This window comes from Quercus suber, unplaced genomic scaffold (genome assembly GCF_002906115.3).
Source record: "Quercus suber isolate HL8 unplaced genomic scaffold, Cork oak 2.0 scaffold_362, whole genome shotgun sequence".
In the NCBI taxonomy this organism is placed as follows: Eukaryota; Viridiplantae; Streptophyta; class Magnoliopsida; order Fagales; family Fagaceae; genus Quercus; species Quercus suber.
Window position 1 is genome coordinate 720,881 of NW_027069814.1, and position 22,694 is coordinate 743,574.

At 32.9% G+C, this 22,694-nt stretch overlaps 1 protein-coding gene and 2 long non-coding RNA genes across 15 annotated transcripts; 2 read left to right on the plus strand and 1 right to left on the minus strand.

Annotated features, from left to right (window-relative positions):
• Positions 1 to 1,277: 1,277 nt before the first annotated feature.
• Positions 1,278 to 16,034, plus strand: LOC112012886 (disease resistance protein Roq1-like). 13 transcript variants are annotated; one of them, XM_065760305.1, is made up of 13 exons: positions 1,278 to 2,534; positions 6,365 to 7,490; positions 7,663 to 7,935; positions 8,044 to 8,826; positions 8,916 to 9,691; positions 9,855 to 9,883; positions 9,997 to 10,137; positions 11,280 to 11,378; positions 12,505 to 12,647; positions 12,729 to 12,803; positions 12,965 to 12,993; positions 14,355 to 14,456; positions 15,591 to 16,034. In XM_065760305.1, the coding sequence occupies exons 1-5, from the start codon at positions 2,038 to 2,040 to the stop codon at positions 9,603 to 9,605; spliced, it is 3,369 nt and encodes a 1,122-aa protein (XP_065616377.1). In that variant the 5' UTR covers positions 1,278 to 2,037; the 3' UTR covers positions 9,606 to 9,691; positions 9,855 to 9,883; positions 9,997 to 10,137; positions 11,280 to 11,378; positions 12,505 to 12,647; positions 12,729 to 12,803; positions 12,965 to 12,993; positions 14,355 to 14,456; positions 15,591 to 16,034. The 13 variants fall into 13 exon arrangements, with proteins under 13 accessions (XP_065616377.1, XP_065616378.1, XP_065616379.1 ...); XM_065760306.1 differs by having other exon boundaries at positions 10,014 to 10,137; XM_065760307.1 differs by having other exon boundaries at positions 1,278 to 1,734; positions 2,022 to 2,534; positions 9,855 to 10,137.
• Positions 16,035 to 17,495: 1,461 nt separating this feature from the next.
• LOC112012884 (uncharacterized) lies at positions 17,496 to 18,956 on the plus strand. The gene is made up of 3 exons (XR_002883034.2): positions 17,496 to 17,716; positions 18,438 to 18,530; positions 18,613 to 18,956. It is a non-coding gene; the product is annotated as an uncharacterized LOC112012884 (long non-coding RNA).
• A 130-nt stretch (positions 18,957 to 19,086) lies between these two features.
• On the minus strand, positions 19,087 to 21,371 carry LOC112012887 (uncharacterized). The gene is made up of 2 exons (XR_002883040.2): positions 21,153 to 21,371; positions 19,087 to 19,959 (listed from the first exon to the last, which is right to left on the minus strand). It is a non-coding gene; the product is annotated as an uncharacterized LOC112012887 (long non-coding RNA).
• Positions 21,372 to 22,694: the final 1,323 nt, after the last annotated feature.

A 22,694-nucleotide genomic window follows, 5' to 3' on the forward strand; every position in this document is an offset into this window, starting at 1 on the left:
ACTAGTGAGGGGATGAAGCATGGCAATAGGTTGTGGTAGCTTTTGTGTTTGACTTTTTGTGGTGGGTTCCAGTTAGCTCAACTGGTAAAGTCTCTGATAGTTGTATAAGAGATCTAGGGTTCAATCTCGGCCTATATAAAAAACTGATTGGTGTGGTAGCTTTTGTGTTTGACTTTTTGTGGTGGGTTCCAGTTAGCTCAACTGGTAAAGTCTCTGATAGTTGTATAAGAGATTTAGGGTTCAATCTCGGCCTATACAAAAAACTGATTGGTGTCTTGATTTGATGATAAAGAGCTATCATTAGGAGTGGACGCCATAGGTTGAAACTTTCTTAAAAAAAAAAAAACTTTTTGTGAGTTTCACAATTTAATAAAGAGTAATGCTAAATGCACAAACAATTTTACAACATTTTTGTAAACTATTGATGTGAGATTGTGATAAATTCTTACGGGTTCCCATTTGGGCATGCTACTAATATCATATTTTTATATAATAATAACTACTTGTAGTTTGTAAAAAAGTTTATAAAATAATTTATAGCATTAGCATTTTTCTTTAATAAAATGAAGAATAATTTTCACAATAATTTAATAATAAAAATTAAATGTCAAGCTATTAATGGTAAATAAAAAAGTGATATAACTTATGAATTCTAAATAGAAATCAGTAATGATTTATCGTTTAGATTTTATTGTAAAATTGTTATGAAAATATTGTTTATTATAACACTGTTTTAAAATAATAATAATAATAATAATCATAATAAAAAGTTAAAGTTGATTCTTTGTGTTTGACTTTGAGCGCATTGCGTTTTATTTAAGATTATTTTAATCTTTTATGTGCGTAGTTTCTCACTTTCAGTCTTTGACAGCAATCCCTGTTTATCGTTTTTCAACCTTCACGAGAAGTATACTTTTACGTACAAGAAGTTATGTAGTAAGAAACAATAAAAAATTCAGCAAAAGCAAAAGAAATTAAAAAAGTTTTTCCCAAAAAGAGTACTCACTTTTTTTATTTTTAAAGGTCAAGGACCGAGTTAAGAAGATAGAAATCTTTCAAAGGCTCCGTTTATTTTACACAAAAAGTTAGTTTTTTCTAAATAGCCACGTCAATTTATTTATTATTCACACTTTTTAATTAAAATAATATATATTTTTTTTAACTTTTCCTATCATTTTCTACCTACCCTGCCTAATCTGCAGTGATAAAGATGTTTGTGTATGAATGCGCATTGTCAAAAATAAAAAGAAAATTCCCACTTTCTCTCTCTCTCTGAAAATTGCAAGACGCATTCTATTAAGTCATGAGTCAACTCACACTCTATAGTCATGGGTCACTCCTTATAGCCACTATATTATTATAAAAAAAATGAGCAAATTCCATTAACAGCAGGTTTGGACAACAACATTCCATTGATAGCAATAGCAAGAGTGGTAAATAATTTATCCACCACAAGAATCAAAACCCACAAGCACGGTCTCCACCAGCACCAATCTCCACCAGCACCAATCTTCCTTTTCCTCTCATGGTCAAATAATTTATCCACCAGCACCAATCTCCCCCACAAGAATCAAAACCCACAAGCACGGTCTCCGTCGACCCACAAGCACCGATCTCCAGCGCCAGCACCGATCCACAAGCATTTAGACCCATTCCCGTCGACCCACAAGCACCAATCTCCGCTGCTAACACCGATTCACAAGCATCTAGACCCATTTCTTATTTCATATCGTAGTGAGCACTACTTCTCTTTTTACCTATCAATTCCATATTTCTAGTTTGATTTTTTTTCTCTCTGAGATTCAATTCTAGTACATTTGTTGTAAATCATCATTCTTTCGTCAAATTTCCCAATCAAACGTACGTACTCAAAACCTTTCAACTTTAGTGCCCACAACTCATCCGTGAATCTCCACTCGAATTACAAGCTTTCATTCATCTCTTATCATTCCAGTTAATTTCGTCACATCTTTGATCCTTCTTACCTTCTGCTCTTCTTTTTTCATCTTTTCAATCTTCAGTCAACAGATCATATCAATGGTTGTCTTGACCGAGGAAGGAGCCTCTTCTTCTTCTTCTTCTGCCCACCGATGGCACTATGATGTCTTCTTGAGTTTTCGAGGTGAAGATACTCGTAATAATTTTACAAGCCATTTATATAAGGCTTTGTGTGACAAGGGTATTAACACCTTCATCGATAATGACCTTCAGAGGGGAGAAGAAATTTCAATGGAACTTCTTAAAGCCATTGAATCATCAATGATTTCGATTGTTGTATTTTCTAAAAATTTTGCATCTTCTACTTGGTGCTTGGATGAACTTGTCAAGATTTTTGAGTGTAGGAGTAATGGCCAATTGGTTCTACCAATTTTTTACAAAGTGAACCCATCAGAAATACGTAAACAAGATGGAGAGTTTGGGATTGCACTAGCTAAACATGAAGAAAAATTCAAAGATGACAGAGAAAAGGTTCAGAGGTGGAGGAAAACTTTAACTGAAGCAGCTAATTTGTCTGGATTTCCTTACAATGATGGGTATGTATTTAATTAATGACTATTCTGGTGTGCTTTTATTAGTTACATACTTTTATTGTTTCTCTATTTATAAATTATGTTATCATTGCCGGCATTGAAGATGGGGGTGATGGTGGTGGTAGTGGAGTGAGAGGGTAGGGACGATGAAGGTGAATGGGAAGGTTTTTTTTTTTTTTAAAACTGGGTTGATGCCTAGGATCTTAGTCAATAAATTATCATATGGCATAATACTATTAGATGAGAAGATCACTAGGTATTGTTGATGAGGTCTTCCAAGAGGACTAAATAATTTCTTTATATTCTAAATACTAACTAATGTAGTTAAGCTATAAAGGTCAATAGTAGAATTAGAACAATTTTAACTTGGATAATCTTATCAATTATGACAACTCCGTGTTGTTATATTATTGGTTATAAGCTTTTAATGGTTTTGTTAATGACTGCTAATAAATTATGAAAGTATTGTTTCTATCATATTTTATTAGTTTTTGAGAAAGTATAATTATTATCACATGCACCTTCCTTTCTTGCCAAACTTTGGCATTTGCACTTACTGTTCCCAGTTCCCACCCCATTAACCCATTACTATGGTCGTGATGGCTTATACCAATAATTCATCACTAAGTACACTTCCTTTCAGCACCAGAAATTGGTCATCACTATTGAGGTCTTTTTGCTTCTCTTCTAAAGGATAACGTCTTTTGCCTAAAAAGCTATTCAGACCTTTTAGCAGTTTGCTTGTAATTAAGGGGTGACAGCCATTAATCAATATAAGCACTAAAAAAAAAATCCTAAAATGAGCACCAAAAATTCCACCAATATGACACCCCTCTTCAAATTGCTTTTAGTTTTACCTTTTAATTTTTAAGATGACCTATTAATTGCCTTAATGAATACAAACTTTAAAAGGAGTATATCATTATTTACAAATTACAATTATCTGTCCTATAATATAATTACAGGAAGCCTTATGCATTTGTGATGAATAGGCTGTGAGTTTTTTTGTGCTTTAGTACAGACTATTAGTCTTGCTTTTCTTTTATGATTTCGGTTGCACCTTTTCTTTAAATTCGCTTCCATTACGGTTCACTTTCTCTTCCTCAACTAAACTATTGTTAACACTACAAATAAAAAATAATAAATAAAACAAAACTGTTGCCCTCAAATCTCCAACCCAAAGATGCCTTTTATACCTCTTTATCTTATCCACCACTAATTATATTGTTTCCATCCCAATTTTCAATTTTTCACAACTTTATCTCTCTTTTTCTCTCACACATTAATTATTCATTTAAGCTTTTCAATGTTGTATCTACATTCTACCCATGAACATTCTAAATACAATCCACCCCATCATCCACAACAAACCATTTTGGTTTGGTAGTGATTGTTCTCCACAAAATTACAATCACCATTTTGAGAAGACATGGATTGTGTTTTTCATAGAATTTTGAAGTTAAGTCAGCAATATGATGATCTAATCTTTTTTTTCTTTTTCTTTTTTAATTCTTGCATCCAGTATTTGTAAATTGTTTCTGTTGTTTTCTTTCTCTCATTATCCAATGTATTGACTTGTGTAATTGTTAACTAACTTTTGATTGTTAGAGCTGCTTTATTTGGCCATCATTGTTGTTGAATTTCTCATTGTTAACTGACTTAAATTTGTTAAAATAAAAAAAAAAAACTTTGGTGTTTCTTTTTATTTTGGACAAAATGGTGGATTTATAAATATTTGTAGAGCAATATTGATATCATAGTAGTCTCAAAATCTTTAGTGTTACAGCTTGCAATTTTGTTATTGTTGCATCCCAGTCTCAAAACCCTCCATCAGATTTCTTGCTTCTCTTAGCTTTCTTGGTAAGCTAAGGTGAAATACTTAGCACATGTGCTCCTGTAATAGGTATTTGATAGTCACCGATAAAGAACCTATGGTGATATACTTAACATAAGGTCCTAAAATGGGTATTTGGTAGTCACAGATAAAGTAGTGATTTTCGGTACAATTGCTTAAATATTTGCATATCTAAGTATTTTATGATACTCTTTAGTATTATTGGAGTGTTGTATATCTTTTATGGACTATCTTCTTAAGAGCTTGAACTAAATTAAAAAAAAAAATGGAAAACAAATCAACTTATATTGGCTGTAAAACCTGCTATTTAAATGTCAATTTGTTATTATAAATATTAGAATTATTTTATTTTCCTTTGGGATGTACGAGACAAATGCAATCCAAGCAGTTATGCATGCAACATTGGAATATAAATCCTCTAACTAACTCTTTTTTTTTTTTTTTTCCATTTTTTGTTCCAACAAACACAACTGGCCATGTATTCACTTGACTTTCCTTATAAAATAGACAAAGTTAAAAATGAAAAAAAAATCTAACACATGGCAATTCAAACGGATAGAGGAACTCAAGATGTTTCGAAGGGAAGGAGCGGTGTACTTCAGATCTTAAATCTCTTCTTCTTCATACCTTGCTAGAGTGGAGTTCTTCCTTTAATCTTTTCCCTTGTTCTAATTTTTTAGAAATGCTTGATCTTTGTAATTTTTGTGTTTGATGTACTGTTTTACTTGTTCACCCCGTGTACCTAGGCTTCATTTTGATACAATTCCGTTATTTATCATATATATATATATATATATATATTCATAAGACATTTGAATGTATAAATTTAAAACTTAAAAATTTTCCGTGAATCACATTGGTTAATCACTAGTATCATTTATAATAGATGGAGGAAGTTACAAAAGATGATATGTGTCATTGTTTTATGCATTGTTAAAGAGATACGTGTCACTGTTATGTGTATCTACCAATTGTAGGGACCCAAATTTTATATCATGTATTATGTACAAATAGATAGATGCTAGAAATAGAATAATTTTAATTCACATGATGCTATATATTCAAACAATTAAAAATGAAAAAAAAAAAATCTAACACGTGGCAATTCAAACAGATAGAGCATTTATATTTGTAATATAGAATATAATTTCATATGACATTTGAATGTATAAATTTAAAACTTAAAACTTTTTCCGTGCATCGCATTGGTTAATCAATAGTATCATATATAATAGATGGAGGAAGTTACAAAAGATGATATGTGTCATTGTTTTTTGCATTGTCAAAGAGACATGTGTCACTATCATGTGTATCCACCAATTGTAGGGACCCAAATTTTATATTATATATTACGTATAGATAGATAGATTCTAGAAATAGAATAATTTTAATTCACATGATGTTATATATTCAGACAACTTTTCTTTCAAAAAATAAAAATAATTCTGACAACTCTTCTTCTTTCATTAGTTAGAAACTTTTAAATGGTTTTGTGACCACTAAAAGTCCAATTTTGAAAGTATACCTTAAAAAAAATTATTTACCATATATTCTACTATTAAATTGTAGAAATAAAATAATTTAATGTTAATGTTACAATTCAAGAATGTTACAATTCAAGAGTTTCTCCCATTTAATTTTTAGACAATTTTTTACAAAATTTCTTAGTCTTATTTTGTTCAAGTATTAGAAATGAGTTTCCAGTAAGTGGGTCTCCTCAATCCTCATCACTAAAAGGGAGTTTCTATCCAACCATTTGCTAAAAGCCTAGATCAAATTTTCTAGCCAAAAGAAGGAGAATAATGTGCCAAAATTAATGATATTTCCTAATCTTTTGAATTTCAATGCCATTTAATTTGAATAGCAATATGTTAATTGCAAAGAACAAAACTAGACATATTGAATTTAGTTCATCTTCATATTTATATTTACAACTAATCCAACTCATTATATCTTTCTTATGCTCTATGCTGTGCAGTTACACTGAATTTGAATATGAGTTTATCCAAAGAGTTATAAAAGAGATATCAAGGACTAAATCAAATCGTGAGCCATTATTTGTTGCTAAACATCCAGTTGGAATAGATATTCGAGCGGAGGCCATAGAATTTCTTTTAGATATGGAGTCAAATGATGTTTGCATGGTAGGAATTTGTGGTATTGGGGGAATAGGTAAGACTACAATCTCGAAAGCTGTTTATAATAGAATTGCTCACCGTTTTGAAGGAAGCTGTTTTTTAGAGAATGTTAGAGAAATGTCAAAAATAATTGGTGGCATAACCAAACTACAAGAGACACTTCTTTCTAAGATCTTACGAGTTAAAGATTTGAAGGTGCATAATGTATTTGAAGGTATCAATTTGATAAAGAAAAGATTTTGTAGTAAAAAAGTTCTTTTAATTCTTGATGATGTGAAAGACTCAAAAGAGGTAGAAAATTTGCTTGGAGAATGTAACTGGTTTGCTTCTGGAAGTAGAGTAATTATAACAACAAGAGACAAACATGTACTAACCACTTTGGGAAGAGATCCTCGAATATATGAGGTTACAAAATTGAGTCAATGTGAAGCTGTTGAACTTTTCAACCGGCATGCCTTCCAAGCAAGTAAATATGGGGAAGATTATTCAGAACTTGCAAAACAGATTATATGTTATGCCAATGGCCTACCATTAGTTTTAGAAATAATTGGTTCTGATTTGTGTGGAAAAAATATACGTGAATGGAAAAGTGCATTGGAAAAGTATAAAAACATTCCACATAAAGATATTCAAAAAATACTCAAAATAAGTTATGATGGATTGGAAAAATTTGAAAAGGAAATTTTTCTTGATATTGCATGTTTTTTTAAGGGTTACAACAAGGATGATGTTGCAAATATATTAGATTCTTGCAAGTTATATCCAGACTATGGTATTGGAAAACTTATTGATAAGTGTCTCGTAAACTTGAAATATGACTTTGTGACACGGTATTACTCTTTGTCAATGCATGACTTGGTACAACAAATGGGTAGAGAAATTGTCCAGCAAGAATCAGAAGAGCTTCAACAACGTAGTAGGATATGGAGTTATGAGGATGCTCATAAATTACTAATTGGAAATATGGTATACATTCTTTCCTTCTCCATTTTTTCAAAATATTTCTTCATTGGATTTTCCCTTTACAATATTGAACAAAATATAATTTTCTCAATATATGTTTTGTTTAAAGTTTCAAAATCTTTATACTTTTGTCGAATTCTATTATGAAGTGTGACTAATTTTTTGTCTTAAGCAGGGATCAAATAAAATTCGAAGCATAATGTTGCTCTCACCTGAACGAACAAAGGTGTCATTGAAAGCTAAAGTTTTCAAGAGGATGAAAAATCTGAAATTTCTTGTAGGCAATGTACATATTGGTGAAGCACTTGAATATCTCCCAGATGAGTTAAGGTTTCTTGAATGGTGTGAATTTCCTCTATCCTTATCTTCCAAATGTTGCCTTCCACGACAACTTGTTGTACTCAAGATGTCCGGGTCTAACATTATACTGGAGAATGTATTCAAGCAGGTATAAGTATTAGTATTTATAAATTTTAATTTCTTTAAATGTTATTTTTAAAAGCTATTGAAGATAAATTTTTTTTTTTTTTTTTTTCTTTTTTTAAATTTTTCATAGGGGTTCCTGTATGAAAATTTTAAAAATATCAGTCTAAGATCTTGTGAATTCATTACAAAATTACCTAACTTGTGCTGCCCAAACTTAGAGAAACTGGATCTTAACGGTTGTAAAAATTTAATTGAGGTTCACGAGTCCATTGGATTTCTTGAGAAGCTTAGAGTATGGAATCTTGATGGCTGTTCACAACTTCAAATTCTTCCAAGTATGCTCATGTTGAAATCTCTTGAATATTTTCGACTATATGGTTGCTTAAGGCTTGAGAAGTTCCCCGATATTCATCCAGAAATGAATTGTCTAAAGTACTTGAATTTGATGGCTCGTTGTGGGATTAGAGAATTGCCTTCATCACTGTTGTATCTGACTAGACTTGACACGTTATCCCTAACTGGCTGTAAGCTTATGAATTTTCTAGTTGGGGCCAATAAATCACAAATGCGGGAGGAAGAAGATATTCCTTCTGCCAAATTGAGACTGGTGTCGGGACCTACTGGGTTTCTGTGCTTGACAGAACTGGATCTTAGCTACCATCCGATTAAAGTTGAATTAGATTCTTGGATGCAGCCTGATTACTTCCCAGTATTGACAGATTTGTCTCTTGCTTCTACTGGTATTGTTACCATCCCGGAAAGTATTAGTAGATTTCCTAGATTACTACGTCTTAAAATTGAAGATTGCAAAAAGCTTCGGGAAATTCCGAGACTTCCACAATCTATAAGAACTGTGAATGCACGAGACTGCGATCGGCTGGATACACAATCATCAAGCAGATTATTGAATCAGGTATCTCTCTCTCTCTCTCTCTCTCTCTCTCTCTCTGAAGTTTTTAAGTTATAAAGAAACAATTTATGTTAAACTTCAATTTCTTGTAGTTTGGAGAAATTCTAGGGATTCTACCAAATACAGTCGCTAAAGCTGCACCAAGCTTTGATTCTGAATGGCCTCATATTGGGAATTATCTTATACTACCAGTAACTGAGATTCCAAAGTGGCTCAAAGTCAACCATCATCAAAGTGTTGGAAATTCCGTATCATTCTTGGTCAGTCCCAAATTTTCAAATTTGGTTGTTTGTATTGCTTTTCCATCGAAGGATGTGGCCAACGATATAGGGTCGGAGTGGGAAGTTCACATTTTTATCAATGGTGAAAAACTAACCACAAGATTGGAGTGGTGGAGGAATAGTAATTATGACCATGTATGGTTAATGTATTGGGAAGTGAATATATCAAATCCATCTGAAGAGAATCACATTGAGGTTAAGGTTAATCCAAACTTTTCTATAAGGATGAGGATTTATGTAGAATGCATCTGTTGTCCTCAGAAACCCAATATATCTCCTGCCTCATCTATGGATCAATGTGCTTTCAACAATGGGGAAGAAGATTCAGGCCGTGTTGGAATCCGACGCCGACTGCGAAGAAGAAACCATCGACCAACCCATGCTAGACGTCCCCAAAAACACTGCCTATCCCGCTTTGGATGGCTTCGAATCCGATACCGACTCTGGAAACCAAGCTCCAAACCCTGGAGACGGCGAATTACCAATGGGTTTCGTGATTAGGGTTCATCTTCAATCCCCAATACCTTTTCAATGATGATACCAAGACCAATCCTTCTCCACCATCTTAATCCAACTTTGAAGAGAAGGTTTGCCTCTTTCTATTTCTCTAAATTTAAAGGCTTCTTCATAGGATTATAGCTCAAGTATATATTGTGTTTCAAGTAAATAATTGCAAAATCAGACTGTTGGGCTATGTAATTATTATTTATACAAGAAGCATTTAATTTCTTTATTTCTTTTTCAATGCAGATGATGCCTTGTTGCTATTGAAGTAATTGGTAGGCCTAAGATCCCCTTTCACCTTGCAATTTGATTTTCATTTATTATAATATTTGTCTTTTTGTCTACTTCTGGTGCATAATTTCTTCCTGTAAGATTTTCTAATCTACAGTTTTACCAAATAATGAGCATGCTTGCCGATTGTTCGAAACTAAAATTCAAGTCAAGCACACAACTGTTCGATGAAATGCTTCTTCAGGATATTGAACCTGTTTGCTTAGATGACCTATGCAACATCAAGCCAATTGTTAAGGTTTTATTTTAAATTTCTACAAAAATATTTCTGTTGGATTACTTATTTAGTTATGCTTTTCTCTTGGGTTTTTAAATTTTAATATTGTTAACTGTCATAGATGTTTCTTTGCTTTTGTTGATTCACTGAATAATATAACTTAGATTGTTCATAAATTTATTGAAAGATAAATGACATTGGACAAGGATGCATTGAACTGATTACCAAGAGAAATGTAAATTAAAGTTTGCATAAAGCTATGGCCCCAGAAGCCTTTTCTTTTGCAGAACCTGCCTTGAGAATGGGGCTTACTTCTTCATATTATTCATATTTGATTGGTTGATGTTGAGGAATTATTTAAGAACATGTTCTTGTTTGCTTATTTCTTTCTTTGTTAATTAGGAATATTTGAATTAATGATGATATCAACGCCTTAACTTTGTCATTGTTGAGATAACAACTGTACCTATTGATAAAACATCTTTATCTCTTAAATTTTTCTTCTTAAAAATGATTCTCTAAAGCTTAAATTAAATTCTCAAAGTAGTTTCCAGTCATGTTGTTGCCATTGAAAAACAAGACAATCAGTAACTGATTTGGAAGTACAAATAAACTTATTTGGTCCCATGATTGGTCATGTCTTTATACAGTCAAAGGACTTGCTTCTCCATAGTTAATGCTCAGATGGAAGAGCAGAACTCAGAGATATGGCTCTCAGATGTGGGCTGCCCTGTGCAAGCTTGAACTTCCATTTAAATTCCTTATTTCCTTTGGAAACTACAAAATGATTGTTTTCCAGTGATTAGGGAGTTAGCAAATATGAATCTCATCAGAAATCACTGATGCTTCTTGCCCTTCATTTGCTATAAAAGAGATATGCCTAGATCACCAATTTATTACCTATAACTTAACTTGTGCAACGTGGTTTAGATCACCACTCACCATTAGAAGGTATTTGAGTCAAAGTCAAAGTCATAATTGTGTTGCTACTTGGCTGGAAAGAGTGTATAAAGCATAAGGCTGGTGCAATCACTTCACTATATTCTTTCAACAATCTTTGGGCTATTTGGATATATTGAAATAAAATAGCGCATGAAAGAATAAGTGTTAATGATATATTTTGAAGCCCTAAGTCATAGTGCTCACCTTTATACTATTTGTAGGGAAGCAGCAAACACATGGGAAGTGGACGCTCCTGTTAAAACACCTAATGTACTTCTCAGCAGTTTCTTGGCAGTATAGCACATGATCAGATGTTGATGGTATGAATTTCTCTCTCTCTTTTCGTGATATGTCTATATGATGTTGTAAAACCTGTAGAGAATTTGGTAAATATAATTATTGTTGGATGGTTCATATAGTTGTATGTGTAATACATGAGGTGTGGTTGAAGATGAAAAAAAATAAGGGATGATTCCACGAGATATGTTGTTATTGGATACCCATGTTGGGGGCCGTTTCTTCAGTCAGTATTTTGGGGGAAATGGGCAATTTCTTGAGATTATCGTAGTGCTTCAATCATATTGGTTTGCATCTGCCCCTATCATCCAATGCGTTTGCGTGGACTATAGTTGTTTTTGTATTATTTTTCAATAAAGAAAAAATGATTATGTTTTTGTCACCATGTCAAACTAAACTTTCTGGCATTTAATTGTAAGCTTCAATCTTTGAACTTTAATAAATATATAGATAGTGGGTTCAAGACACAGGTTATATTGCGTAAATGATCCTTGGGTGTCTTCTTTAAAAGTTATTTAATAGGAATGCTTCTAAGCCAATTCATTCAAAGATATGTTTAAAACCATTTGTCTAGTTTTGAGAAAAGAAGATTTTCTTCAATAATCGTTTAAATGATTTGTACAACCTAGTATTCTTTTGGCTGTATAAAACGCTCAATGAATTCCCATAGGAGGGGTTGATTCCTAGCCACTAGTTGAATCAATATGGCTGGCTCAGGTGTTCTCATGTTGAGATATGGTGCTTAAGGCTACCTAATACAGATGCATTTGTGACTGCTTTAAAAGCAAAGCAAAAGTACACACCAAGAATTAGCATTTGATTGTGCAATAGAAGTTGTAAGCAACACGTGCTTTATAATTTGGATTACAGTTTATTGCATTTGAATGGCTCTTAACTTTTTCGTAATTCTTGTTTAGATGGTGGAAATTGTAATTGATCCTCATAAATGACCGATTTTCTCATCATCATTCAGATGATCTTTCTAGCTTGTATTTCAAATTCTATATAGGCCATTTATCTTCTCTTGATCCTTTACACATTTTTTTTTAAGGGAATATCGTGGATCAACTATTTATTAATGGGACCATGATGGGTTTGCCTTATTTAATGGCATGGAATCTATTTGAGTCTTTGATTTTAATGTTTCAGGTATCAAGGAAAAAAAATGGAAGTAAAGAATCTGATTTTAGCAGTTCAAACAAGTTTCTTAGCTGATTTATAGCTGGATTGGTGGTGTGGATCTTTCAATTTCATCCAGTTCTAACACAAAAAATCATTTCTGATTTCTTTGGGTAATCCTGTCTATGACCTTCATTTGGCATCCTGATGGCAAAGTAATGCTTACCATGTTGGTTGATTTTTTGTTTTGGAAGGATTATGATACCAACACCAATCTGTATCCACCATCAAAGAAGACAAAAACATCTTGATCCAACTTTGAAGAGAAGGTTTGCCTCTTTCTATTTCTCTAAATTTAAAGGCTTATTCATAGGATTATAGCTCAAGTATATACTGTGTTTCAAATAAATAATTGCAAAATCAAACTGTTGAGCTATGCAATTATTATTTATACAAGAAGCATTTATTCTTTATTTCTTTTTCGATGCAGATGATGCCTTGTTGCTATTGAAGTAATTGGTAGGCCTCAGATCCCTTTTTACCTTGAAATTTGATTTTCAATTATTATAATATTTGTCTTTTATTCATCTTATTTGGCTGCTTCTGGTGCATAATTTCTTTTTCTAAACTTCAATTTTACCAAATAATGAGTATGCTTGCTGATTCTTTGAAATTAAAATTCAAGTCAAGCACACAACTGTTCGATGAAATGCTTCTTCAGGATATTCAACCTGTTTGCTTAGCTGACCTATGCCACTCATCAAGCCAATTGCTAAGATTTAGTTTTTAATTTCTACAAAAATATTTTTGTTTGATTACTTATTTACTTTTTCTTTTCCCCTGGGTTTTTAAATTTTAATATTGTTAATTGTCATAGATGTTTCTTTGCTTTTACTGATTCACTGAATAATATTACTTAGATTGTTCATAAATTTATTGAAAGATAAATACATTAGAAAAGGATGCATTGAGTTGGTTACCAGGAGAAATGTAAATTAAAATTTGCAATAAGCTATGGCCCTAGAAGCCTTTTCTTCTGCAGAACCTGCCTTGAGAGTGGGGCTCACTTCTTCATATTATTCATAATTTATTGGTTGACGTTGAGGAATTATTTAAGCACATGTTTTTATTTGTTTGTTTATTAATTAGGAATATTTGAATTAATGATGATGTCAATGCCACAACTTTGTCATTGTTGAGATAACAACCGTACCTACTGATTAAACATATTTAGCCCTTAAGTTTTTGTACTTAAAAACGATTCTCTAAAACTTAAATTAAATTCTCAAACTAGTTTTGAGTCATGCTGTTGTCACTACAGATAAACTGATTTGGCCCCATGATCAGTCGTGTCTTTGTATAGTCAAGAGAGCCTCACTTCTCCATAGTTAATACTCAGATGGAAGAGCAGAACTCAGAGATATGGCTCTCAGCTGTGGGCTGTTCTGTGGAAGCTTGAACTTCCATTTAAATTCCTTATTTCCTTTGGAAACTACAAAATGATTGTCTACTAGACTACTAGTGATTTAGGGAGATGGCAAAATAGGAATCTCATCACTGATGCTTCTTGCCCTTCACGTGCTATAGAAGAAGAATGCCTGGATCACCTATTTATTACCTATTACTTAACTTGTGTAACATGGTTCAGATCACCACTCCCCATTAGAAGGTACTTGAGTCAAAGTCAAGTCATAATTGTGTTGCTACTTGGCTGGAAAGAGTGTATAAAGCATAAGGCCGGTGCAATCTCTTCACTGTATTCTCTCAGCAATCTTTGGGCTATTTGGATACATTGAAATAAAATAGCATATGAAAGAATAAGTGTTAATGCTAGGTTTTGAAGTCCTAAGTCGTAGTGCTTACCTTTTTACTATTTGTAGGGATGCAACAAACACATGTGAACTGTGAAGTGGACACTCCTATTAAACCACCTAATGTACTTTTCAGCAGTTTCCATGGCAGCACATGATCAGATCTTGAAGGTATGGATTCCTCTCATTCTTTGCGTGATATATCTATATGATGTTGTAAAATCGGTAGAGAATTTGGAAAATATAACTATTGTTGGATGGTTCATACAGTTGTATGTGTAATACATGAGGTGTGATTGAAGATGAAAAAATAAGCGATAATTCCTTCAGATATGGTGTAATTGGATACTCATGTTGGGGGCTGTTTCTTCAGTCAGTATTTTGGGGGGAAATGGGCAATTGGTCTGCATCTGCCGCTGTCATCCAATGCATTGGCATGGATGTGTAGTTCTTTTTGTATTATTTTTCAGTAAAGAAAAAATGTTTATGTTTATGTCACAGTGTCAAACTAAACTTTCTGACATTTAATTGTAAGCTTCATTCTTTGAACTTCAATAAATATATAGATAGTGGGGTTCAAGAAACATGTTACATATATATTGCGTAAATGATCATTGGGTGTCTTCTTTAAAGTTATTTAATAGGAATGCTTTTAAGCCAATTCATTCAAAGATATGTTTAAAACCATTTGTCTGGTTTTGAGAAAAGAAGATTGTTTTGAATAATCATGTTCTTATTTTTATATTGGGTGGCAGGGGTGGGGCTGTAGTTTAAGTGCTTTGTACATCCTAGTATTATTTTAAAACGCTCAATGAATTCCCACAGGAGGGGTTGATTCCTAGTCACTAGTTGAATCAATATGGTTGGTTCAGGTGTTTTCATGTTGAGATATGGTGCATAAGGCTACCTAATACAGATGCATTTGTGACTGCTTTAAAAGCAAAGCAAAAGTACACACCAAGAATTAGCATTTGATTGTGCAACAGAAGTTGTAAGCAACACATGCTTTATAATTTTGATTACAGTTATTGCATTTGAATGGCTCTTAACTTTTTCGTAATTCTTGTTTAGATGGTGATAATTGTAATTGATCCTCATAAATGACCGATTTTGTCATCATCATTCAGATGATCTTTCTAGCCTGTCTTTCGAATACTATATGGGCTATTTATCTTCTCTTGATCCTTTGCACATTTATTTTTTTAAAGGAATATCATGGATCAACTATTTATTAATGGGACCATGATGGGTTTGCCTTATTTAATGGCATGACGTCTATTTGAGTCTTTGATTTTAATGTTTCAGGTATCAAGGAAAAAAAATGAAAGTAAAGAATCTGATTTTGGCAGTTCAAACAAGTTTCTTAGCTGATTTATTGCTGGATGGTGGTGTGGATCTTTCAATTTCATCCAATTCTAAGTTCTAACACAAAAACCCATTTCAAATTTCTTTGGGTAATCTTGTCTATGACCTTCATTTGGCATCGTGATGGCAAAGTAATGTTTACCATTTTGGTTGATTTTTTTTTTTTTTTTTGAAAGGATTATGATGTATTTAATTTTGGTGTTTCATGTTTTTCTTTTTTTATTTTGACCTATACATGGGAGGAAGATTGTAAAGTATTTAAGATTGTTGTAATATGTTATGCCTCCCCCTTTTTGTATTTAATTTTGTTTCCCTAGGAGGACTTGGTGAGGATTATAATGTACTTGATCTTGGTATATCATATTTTTAAATTTTCTTTTTGAAGTTTTTGAACTTTTCCCTCCCATTTGTGTGAAATGAAGAGGAGGGCTCTTTGCTCAAAGTGAGAGAAAATTTTATGAGATATTACCTAATTATACAAAAATTGCATTGTTTATTCTTATATTCCAAGAATAAAGTAGATATCATCTTTATTCCATTATATATTGTCCTTTAAAATTGTTATTGTTGATGACTGACATGAATGTATATTCTTATGTTTATTATTGATGGATACACATATCAGATAGAAGAGAGTGATAGAACCAGTCGCAAGGGGTCCTTTATCGTTTTATACTACCGTTCAAGGGAAAAATTTTATTCCCATGGTCAAATATAACTAACCTTGATATAGATTGCCATGCCTTTCTTCCATGTAGAATTTGAATTTCTATACATAACCAAAGTTAAGGGAATCTTGATGTTCAATGTTTAGTGCCAATACCTTGCTGGCCGATTGGTACTTTGTATCATACGTGTCCCCTACAGGAGAGGCTAAATGGGATTGAGCAGTACTGCCCTCTCTCCATATATAGCTTAGCAGTACCTTGTAGCAGATGGTGGAAAAGTTGAAATGGCAGTTACTTGTGGAATGGTGTCTGGGTATTTTGTTTTTAGCGTAGGGGTAGAGATGCTGATTGATGTAGGCATAAAAGCATGGGTATGATGTAGAGGTAAATTTTTATTCATGATTTTTTACATCCCTTAATGCTTGTGGAATGGATATCAAATACTGGAGGAGAAGAAGTTTGATTTTGAATACTGTTATGTGTAGAAAATTAGTTTGGGGTTCTAAAATTTTTCATCATTATTGCAGAGAAAGAGGGCATTCATAGAGGTCTAATAAGCTCAGAAGAAGATATTGGACACCCCATCAAATTGTAAGACAAGAGTCAAGACCTGCGTGGTTGCTAGAGGGAGGTCCAAGAACTATTTTTTTTTTTTATAAAGTCAAGACATGTGAGGTTCTTAATTCTTAGAGATATTCATTGTTTTAGAAGTCATAAGTTTGCTGCAATCTGCTCAAATTCTTGTAACGGTGAGATGACTGTTTTTTGTGTTCCTTGCCAATCAAGGCACAAAAGTTTGGTTGATATGTGCTTTTAAATCAAACAGATCTGTGCTAGTGCTTGCCACCTTCTATTTAGTTACGTTTTGTAAGGTCTTTTTAAATAATCTTTCATAAATTGGAAGGTCTTCTTTTTTTTTTATTTTGAGTGAATTGTAAATTACACCCTTGAAGTTTTGGAGTTGACTGGATTTTACATCCCAAAATTTCATAAACTTGATTTTACATCCTGAAGTTTGGTTCCGTTAGCAATTCACCCTTCATTGTTAGTTTTTGCTGTTAAGTGACACATCATCATGCTGATATATTTTACATTTGCCAAATCAACAACAAAACTACATCGTTTTTATGATACCAAAAAAAGAGCTGGCATACATCAAAATTATGTCGTTTTAGGCATAAACTTAAAACAAAAACCTCTGGCCTAGACGACACAGTTTCAAGCTAAATTCTAAAATCTAAAAACAAAGAACACGAAGAACTCACACCTCCCTAGCCCAAACCCCTTGGCTCAGACTGAACCCAGATAGACCATCAAGGCATCAACTCACCTCGTGAACCCAGGGGGCAGCGGCGAAGAACCCAGGTGGCAGCAGTGACGGTGGTGGCCACATCGATAGTGAGCTGCTCTTCTCTTTCTTTCTTTTCGGATTTGGTTTGTGTAGTCTTAATTCCTACTTCCCAACAATAAAACGTGGCATCACACCAATACAATAGTAAATTTAAACCATTGGAAAAACAAAATTGAAAAACATTTGCTTCATTTCGTGGTCACTGCCAGTGAGGTGTGTAAATATATAGTCATATTTGTGTTGGTTTTTTCAATGACATTTTGGGCTGTGGTTTTGAAGCTTTTCATGTTGGCTGTTAAGATTGAATTCCTATTATTTGGGAAGATGTTATTTGTTTATATGGGTGGTAAATTATCTGAAATTTGGGACTTTCTGTGATAGTTTATAGCTATGCACGGTAGGTGTTTGTGAAAATGTTTGTGCCAGCCTGTATTGATAACTATACAGTCAAAGCAATATTATTTTCTTTGGTTTTTATTGAGTTTAATTTTATCTTCATTGCTGAATGATATCTTGGAACCANTTATATGGGTGGTAAATTTTCTGAAATTTGGGACTTTCTGTGATAGTTTATAGCTATGCACGGTAGGTGTTTGTGAAAATGTTTGTGCCAGCCTGTATTGATAACTATACAGTCAAAGCAATATTATTTTCTTTGGTTTTTATTGAGTTTAATTTTATCTTCATTGCTGAATGATATCTTGGAACCAAAAAAAAAAAAAAAAAAAAAAATTGAACTAGAATAATTATTATTTGAACTTGTTGTAGGTTAGGAGAACAGGAGGTGATAATGAGTTTAAGGGCTTAAGAGTGGAAGAGGATCATCACCCATCAAGTGTTGCTTGAAGCCAATCAACTATAGTAATTGCCTTGTGCTTATTATTTGCATATTGCTAGTATTTGTTCATGCTTACCATATGATCCAATATATCAATTATTACAGGTCTTAACCCAAACAAGTGTTGCTGGAAGCAGTGAAGTTGGTAGATATGGAAAAGGAAATGGAACTGTTGCTGGAGGAAAAGTTGAAAATAGAACTGGAAAAGGATGAGGGTCAGCGGCAGTGCTAGTTTGTAGGACCTTTTATATGTTAGGACATTTGATTGTTAGAACCTTTTTTGGTTACTGTTTTGTAAAGCTGTCCATAAGCTTATTTGATGGAGTTAATGGACAAAAGTAACCTATTTTGTGTTGGTCTTAGGTAGGACCTTTGGTTTGACAAACATTATCAGTCACTGTTTTATTTATCTTATGTGATGTTTATGTCTGATTAAGACATTTTCGGCTGGTAAAGATTTAAAGAATTGCATATATACCTAACTGCCTGCAGGTCTAATGTAATTGCAATTTGCATTTATAAATGACTATTTCAATTATAATAAACAATATTCCAAAAAAAGACAAAACCAAGCGTCAATTTTCATTGCAAAAAATGCATTTCAATTTCCATTACAACATATTAAAAAGAGTGGTCATTACAATTGTCATTACATTAAACAAGATAAGAAACTAACTACAATTTCAAAACAATTGTCACTACAATCTTTCACAATGACTAAACTAGAATTCACCTATTCTAAATACAATAAGTTCTTTCATTGGAGATGCTTTCACTAAACAAACTAAAATGACTACCACAACAACAAACCAACTTTTACAATTTGGGTTCCCTCAGAGAAGCTGCTATTTCTACAATTTCACTCCTTCCCATTTCAAGATTGTCAATTTGCAAGAGATAAGAGGCACATATACACCTGATCCTGAATCTTTCATTGGCTCACATCTAATTTCAGTTATCACTGGGGAACACAGAACAACTTCAAGAGCTCATGCATTCAACATCAACCTTTTAATATCTTCTCAATCTATGGAACAATGGAAAATTTGAAGGGTCCTGGACATGAGGGAACCAACTGATAAGAGATTATACCAAGTGTTGCAGCAGCTACAGCATCTTCAATTCGTTCTTCAATTGTTCTAATTCTGCTGGATGCATTTTACTAATGGCAGAATTAAAAGATTCTCCATGAAGGGCAGCACATGTTTGAAGGTTCTCTCTGATTGAGGTCTCTAGTGACAACTGGTTGATTTGGTTGGAATAATTGATCTGATAGTTTCAGCACTTTCAGGCATATCCCCAAAATGTTCACCTGCCTTCTGAATTCATGTTTATTCATCTGAATTCATCACTTTCAGGCTTATCCCCAAAATGTTGACCTGTCTTCTTCTTAACTCTTTACTCGGAATGGTGCCTTCCCCATGGCACCTGCTGGAGCTCATATTTTCACCACTGGCATCACAAAAGAGAGAAATAAGAACAAAGAATAGAAGTTGATTCTAAAATGACAGCTGAGAATTTGGATAACAAGTTCAATTAAGTATTAGAGATCCAACTTGGACTCTTCCTCAGATAAGTCATTGTTTTCGCTCAATATTACAGTCATGCATACATACACTGTATAAATCAAAAGGCACAATTGCAAGACTTAATCAAAGGTTACCCAATATTCATTTGCAAATAATGTGTAAAATACAAAGATGAATCCATACCTCAAAATCTGATCAAGCTTATCAAGGACTTAAGGCAGTCTCAATGTGAGAATGATTGAAAGGGCTAAGCCAAATGTCTTCCTTTGGGTGGAAGATACATTGTCTAACTATGACAAAACAAAAATACTTTGGCAATAAAAAAATGAAGCAAGACTTAAAGTAGGGGTTGTCTACATTTTCCATGCAATGCCAACAGAAATTTCAATAAGAAAAGTGTTGGTATGTAGTTAGAATGCAATGAATAAATAATGTGATCCTAAGACTCTATAACTATAAGTTTACCAAGTGCATAATAGTTGATCCCTTAACTTTATTCCTGTAGTTTACAAGACTTGTTGTCAACTGGAGCTATTAAAAGGGTACCAATATTCTGCACAAATAATAATTATTCTAGTTCATTTTTTTTTTTTTTTTTTTGGATTTATGATGTTTCGAAGATATCATTTAGCAGTGAAGATAAAATTAAACTCAATTTTCTTTCTTTCTTCAAGTTAATTTTGCAATAAAACCAAAGCAAATAATATTGCTTTGACTGTACAGTTATCACTACAGAGTGGCACAAACATTTTGACAAACATCTACCGTGCATAACTATAAACTATCACAGAAAGTTCTAAATTTCAGATAATTTACCACCCATATAAACAAATAGCATCTTCCCAAATAATAGGAATTCAATCTTAACAGCCAACATGAAAAACTTCAAAACCACAGCCCAAAATGTCATTGAAAAAATCAACACAAATATGACTGAATATTTACACACCTCACTGGCAGTGACCACGAAATGAAGTAAATATTTTTCAATTTCGTTTTTCCAATGGTTTTAATTTATTGTTGTATTGGTATGATGCCACGATTTAATGTTGGGAAGTAGGAATTAATATTACACAAAGCCAAATTCGAAAAGAGAGAAAGAGAGGAGCAGCTCACTATCGGTGTGGCCGCCACTGTCACTGCCGCCGCCTGGGTTCACGATGTGAGCCGATGGTCTATCTGAGTTCAGTCTGAGCCGAGGGGTTTGGGTTAGGGAGGTTTGGGTTCGTGGGGTTGGGGCTAGGGAGGTGTGAGTTCTTCGTGTTCTTTGTTTTTAGATTTTAGAATTTAGCCTATCGTTTAGGCTAGAGATTTTTGTTTTAAGTTTATGCCTTAAACGATGTAGTTTTGATTTATGCCAGATCTTCATTTAGTAATCACTAAAATGACATAGTTTGTGCCTGATTTGACAAAAATAAAATACATCAGCATGATGATGTGTCACTTAACAGTAGAAACTAACCGTGGGGGGTGAATTGCTAACGGAATCAAACTTTAGGGTGTAAAATCAAGTTTTTGAAACTTTGGGGGTATAAAATCCAGTCGGCCCCAAACTTCAGGAGTGTAATTTCCAATTTTCCATTCTATTTTTTAAAAGGGCCTCAGATAAAGTCGCAATGAGTATAGTTAAACAACTTTGTAAACAATGAAACGCACCTATGTCTTGTAGTCGTTTTCACTTGTCTATATATTACTAAAAGCTGAAGCGGAGCGTTTAATGCTGCTGCTCTCATGTTACGCCACATCAGCTACCACGTCATTTTTAAAATATATATATAATTTTTCCTACAATTTTAAAATGATTTTTACAATTTTTAGCCTTATAAATACAGTCCACTACTTATTTATTTACTTCTACTATCACCCTATAATAAATCTAGCTCACTACTTATTTATTTACTTCCACTATCACCATATAGTAAATCTATATAATTAATCTAACCCACCTCTTATTTATTTAGTTCCACTATCAAGTCCAACCCAAAACCTTTTCAGTTCAGTTTTAGGATTTTGTGTGAGCTTTTTCAGCTTAAAAGAAAAAATAAAAATAAAATAAAATAAAATAAAAAAAACGTTAAAGCCTTTCAAGCTTTAGTTTTTTTTTTCAATTTTCCTATAATTGTTTTTAACATTTATTTTTTTAATATTTACATTTCTCCAACCTTTCTATCTCTCCCTTACCATTTCATATTCCCACTACTTCTTCAATCTTTCTCCCTCCCTTACCTTTTCATCTCCCCACTACCTTCTACATTAATATCATTCTTTCTTTTTCCCTTCATCTTCCTTTTATTTTTGTCTCTTCTTATTCACACCCTCTTACTATAAATTTGTCACTATCTCTTCTATTCTATGCATAGTTTTTCCTCACAAAAAAAAGGTACTCTCTCTCTCTCTCTCTCTCTCTCTCTCTCTCTCTAAATTTTTTGGTGGATTTTTTTTATTTTTATTGCATGTCTACTTTAGGTTGATAATTTTTTATATTCTTTAAAACTCTATTTTGGATTAATGCGATTTGGTTTTGTTTTTTAAATTGTTGTTGTTGTTTTTTTATTTTATTTTTTATTCTATTTGATTGTTAAATGTTATCTTACTGCGATCTAAAGAATTAAATATAGCGTATAAAAATATAATATTATTCTATTACATAGCATGATT

Bases quoted from the DNA above. Each gene is read 5' to 3' on its own strand.
- LOC112012886 (XM_065760305.1), top strand. From the start codon at position 2,038: ATGGTTGTCTTGACCGAGGAAGGAGCCTCTTCTTCTTCTTCTTCTGCC. The intron at 7,491-7,662 runs GTATACATTCTT...TGTCTTAAGCAG, and splicing joins AATTACTAATTGGAAATATG to GGATCAAATAAAATTCGAAG. The intron at 7,936-8,043 runs GTATAAGTATTA...AATTTTTCATAG, and splicing joins TGGAGAATGTATTCAAGCAG to GGGTTCCTGTATGAAAATTT.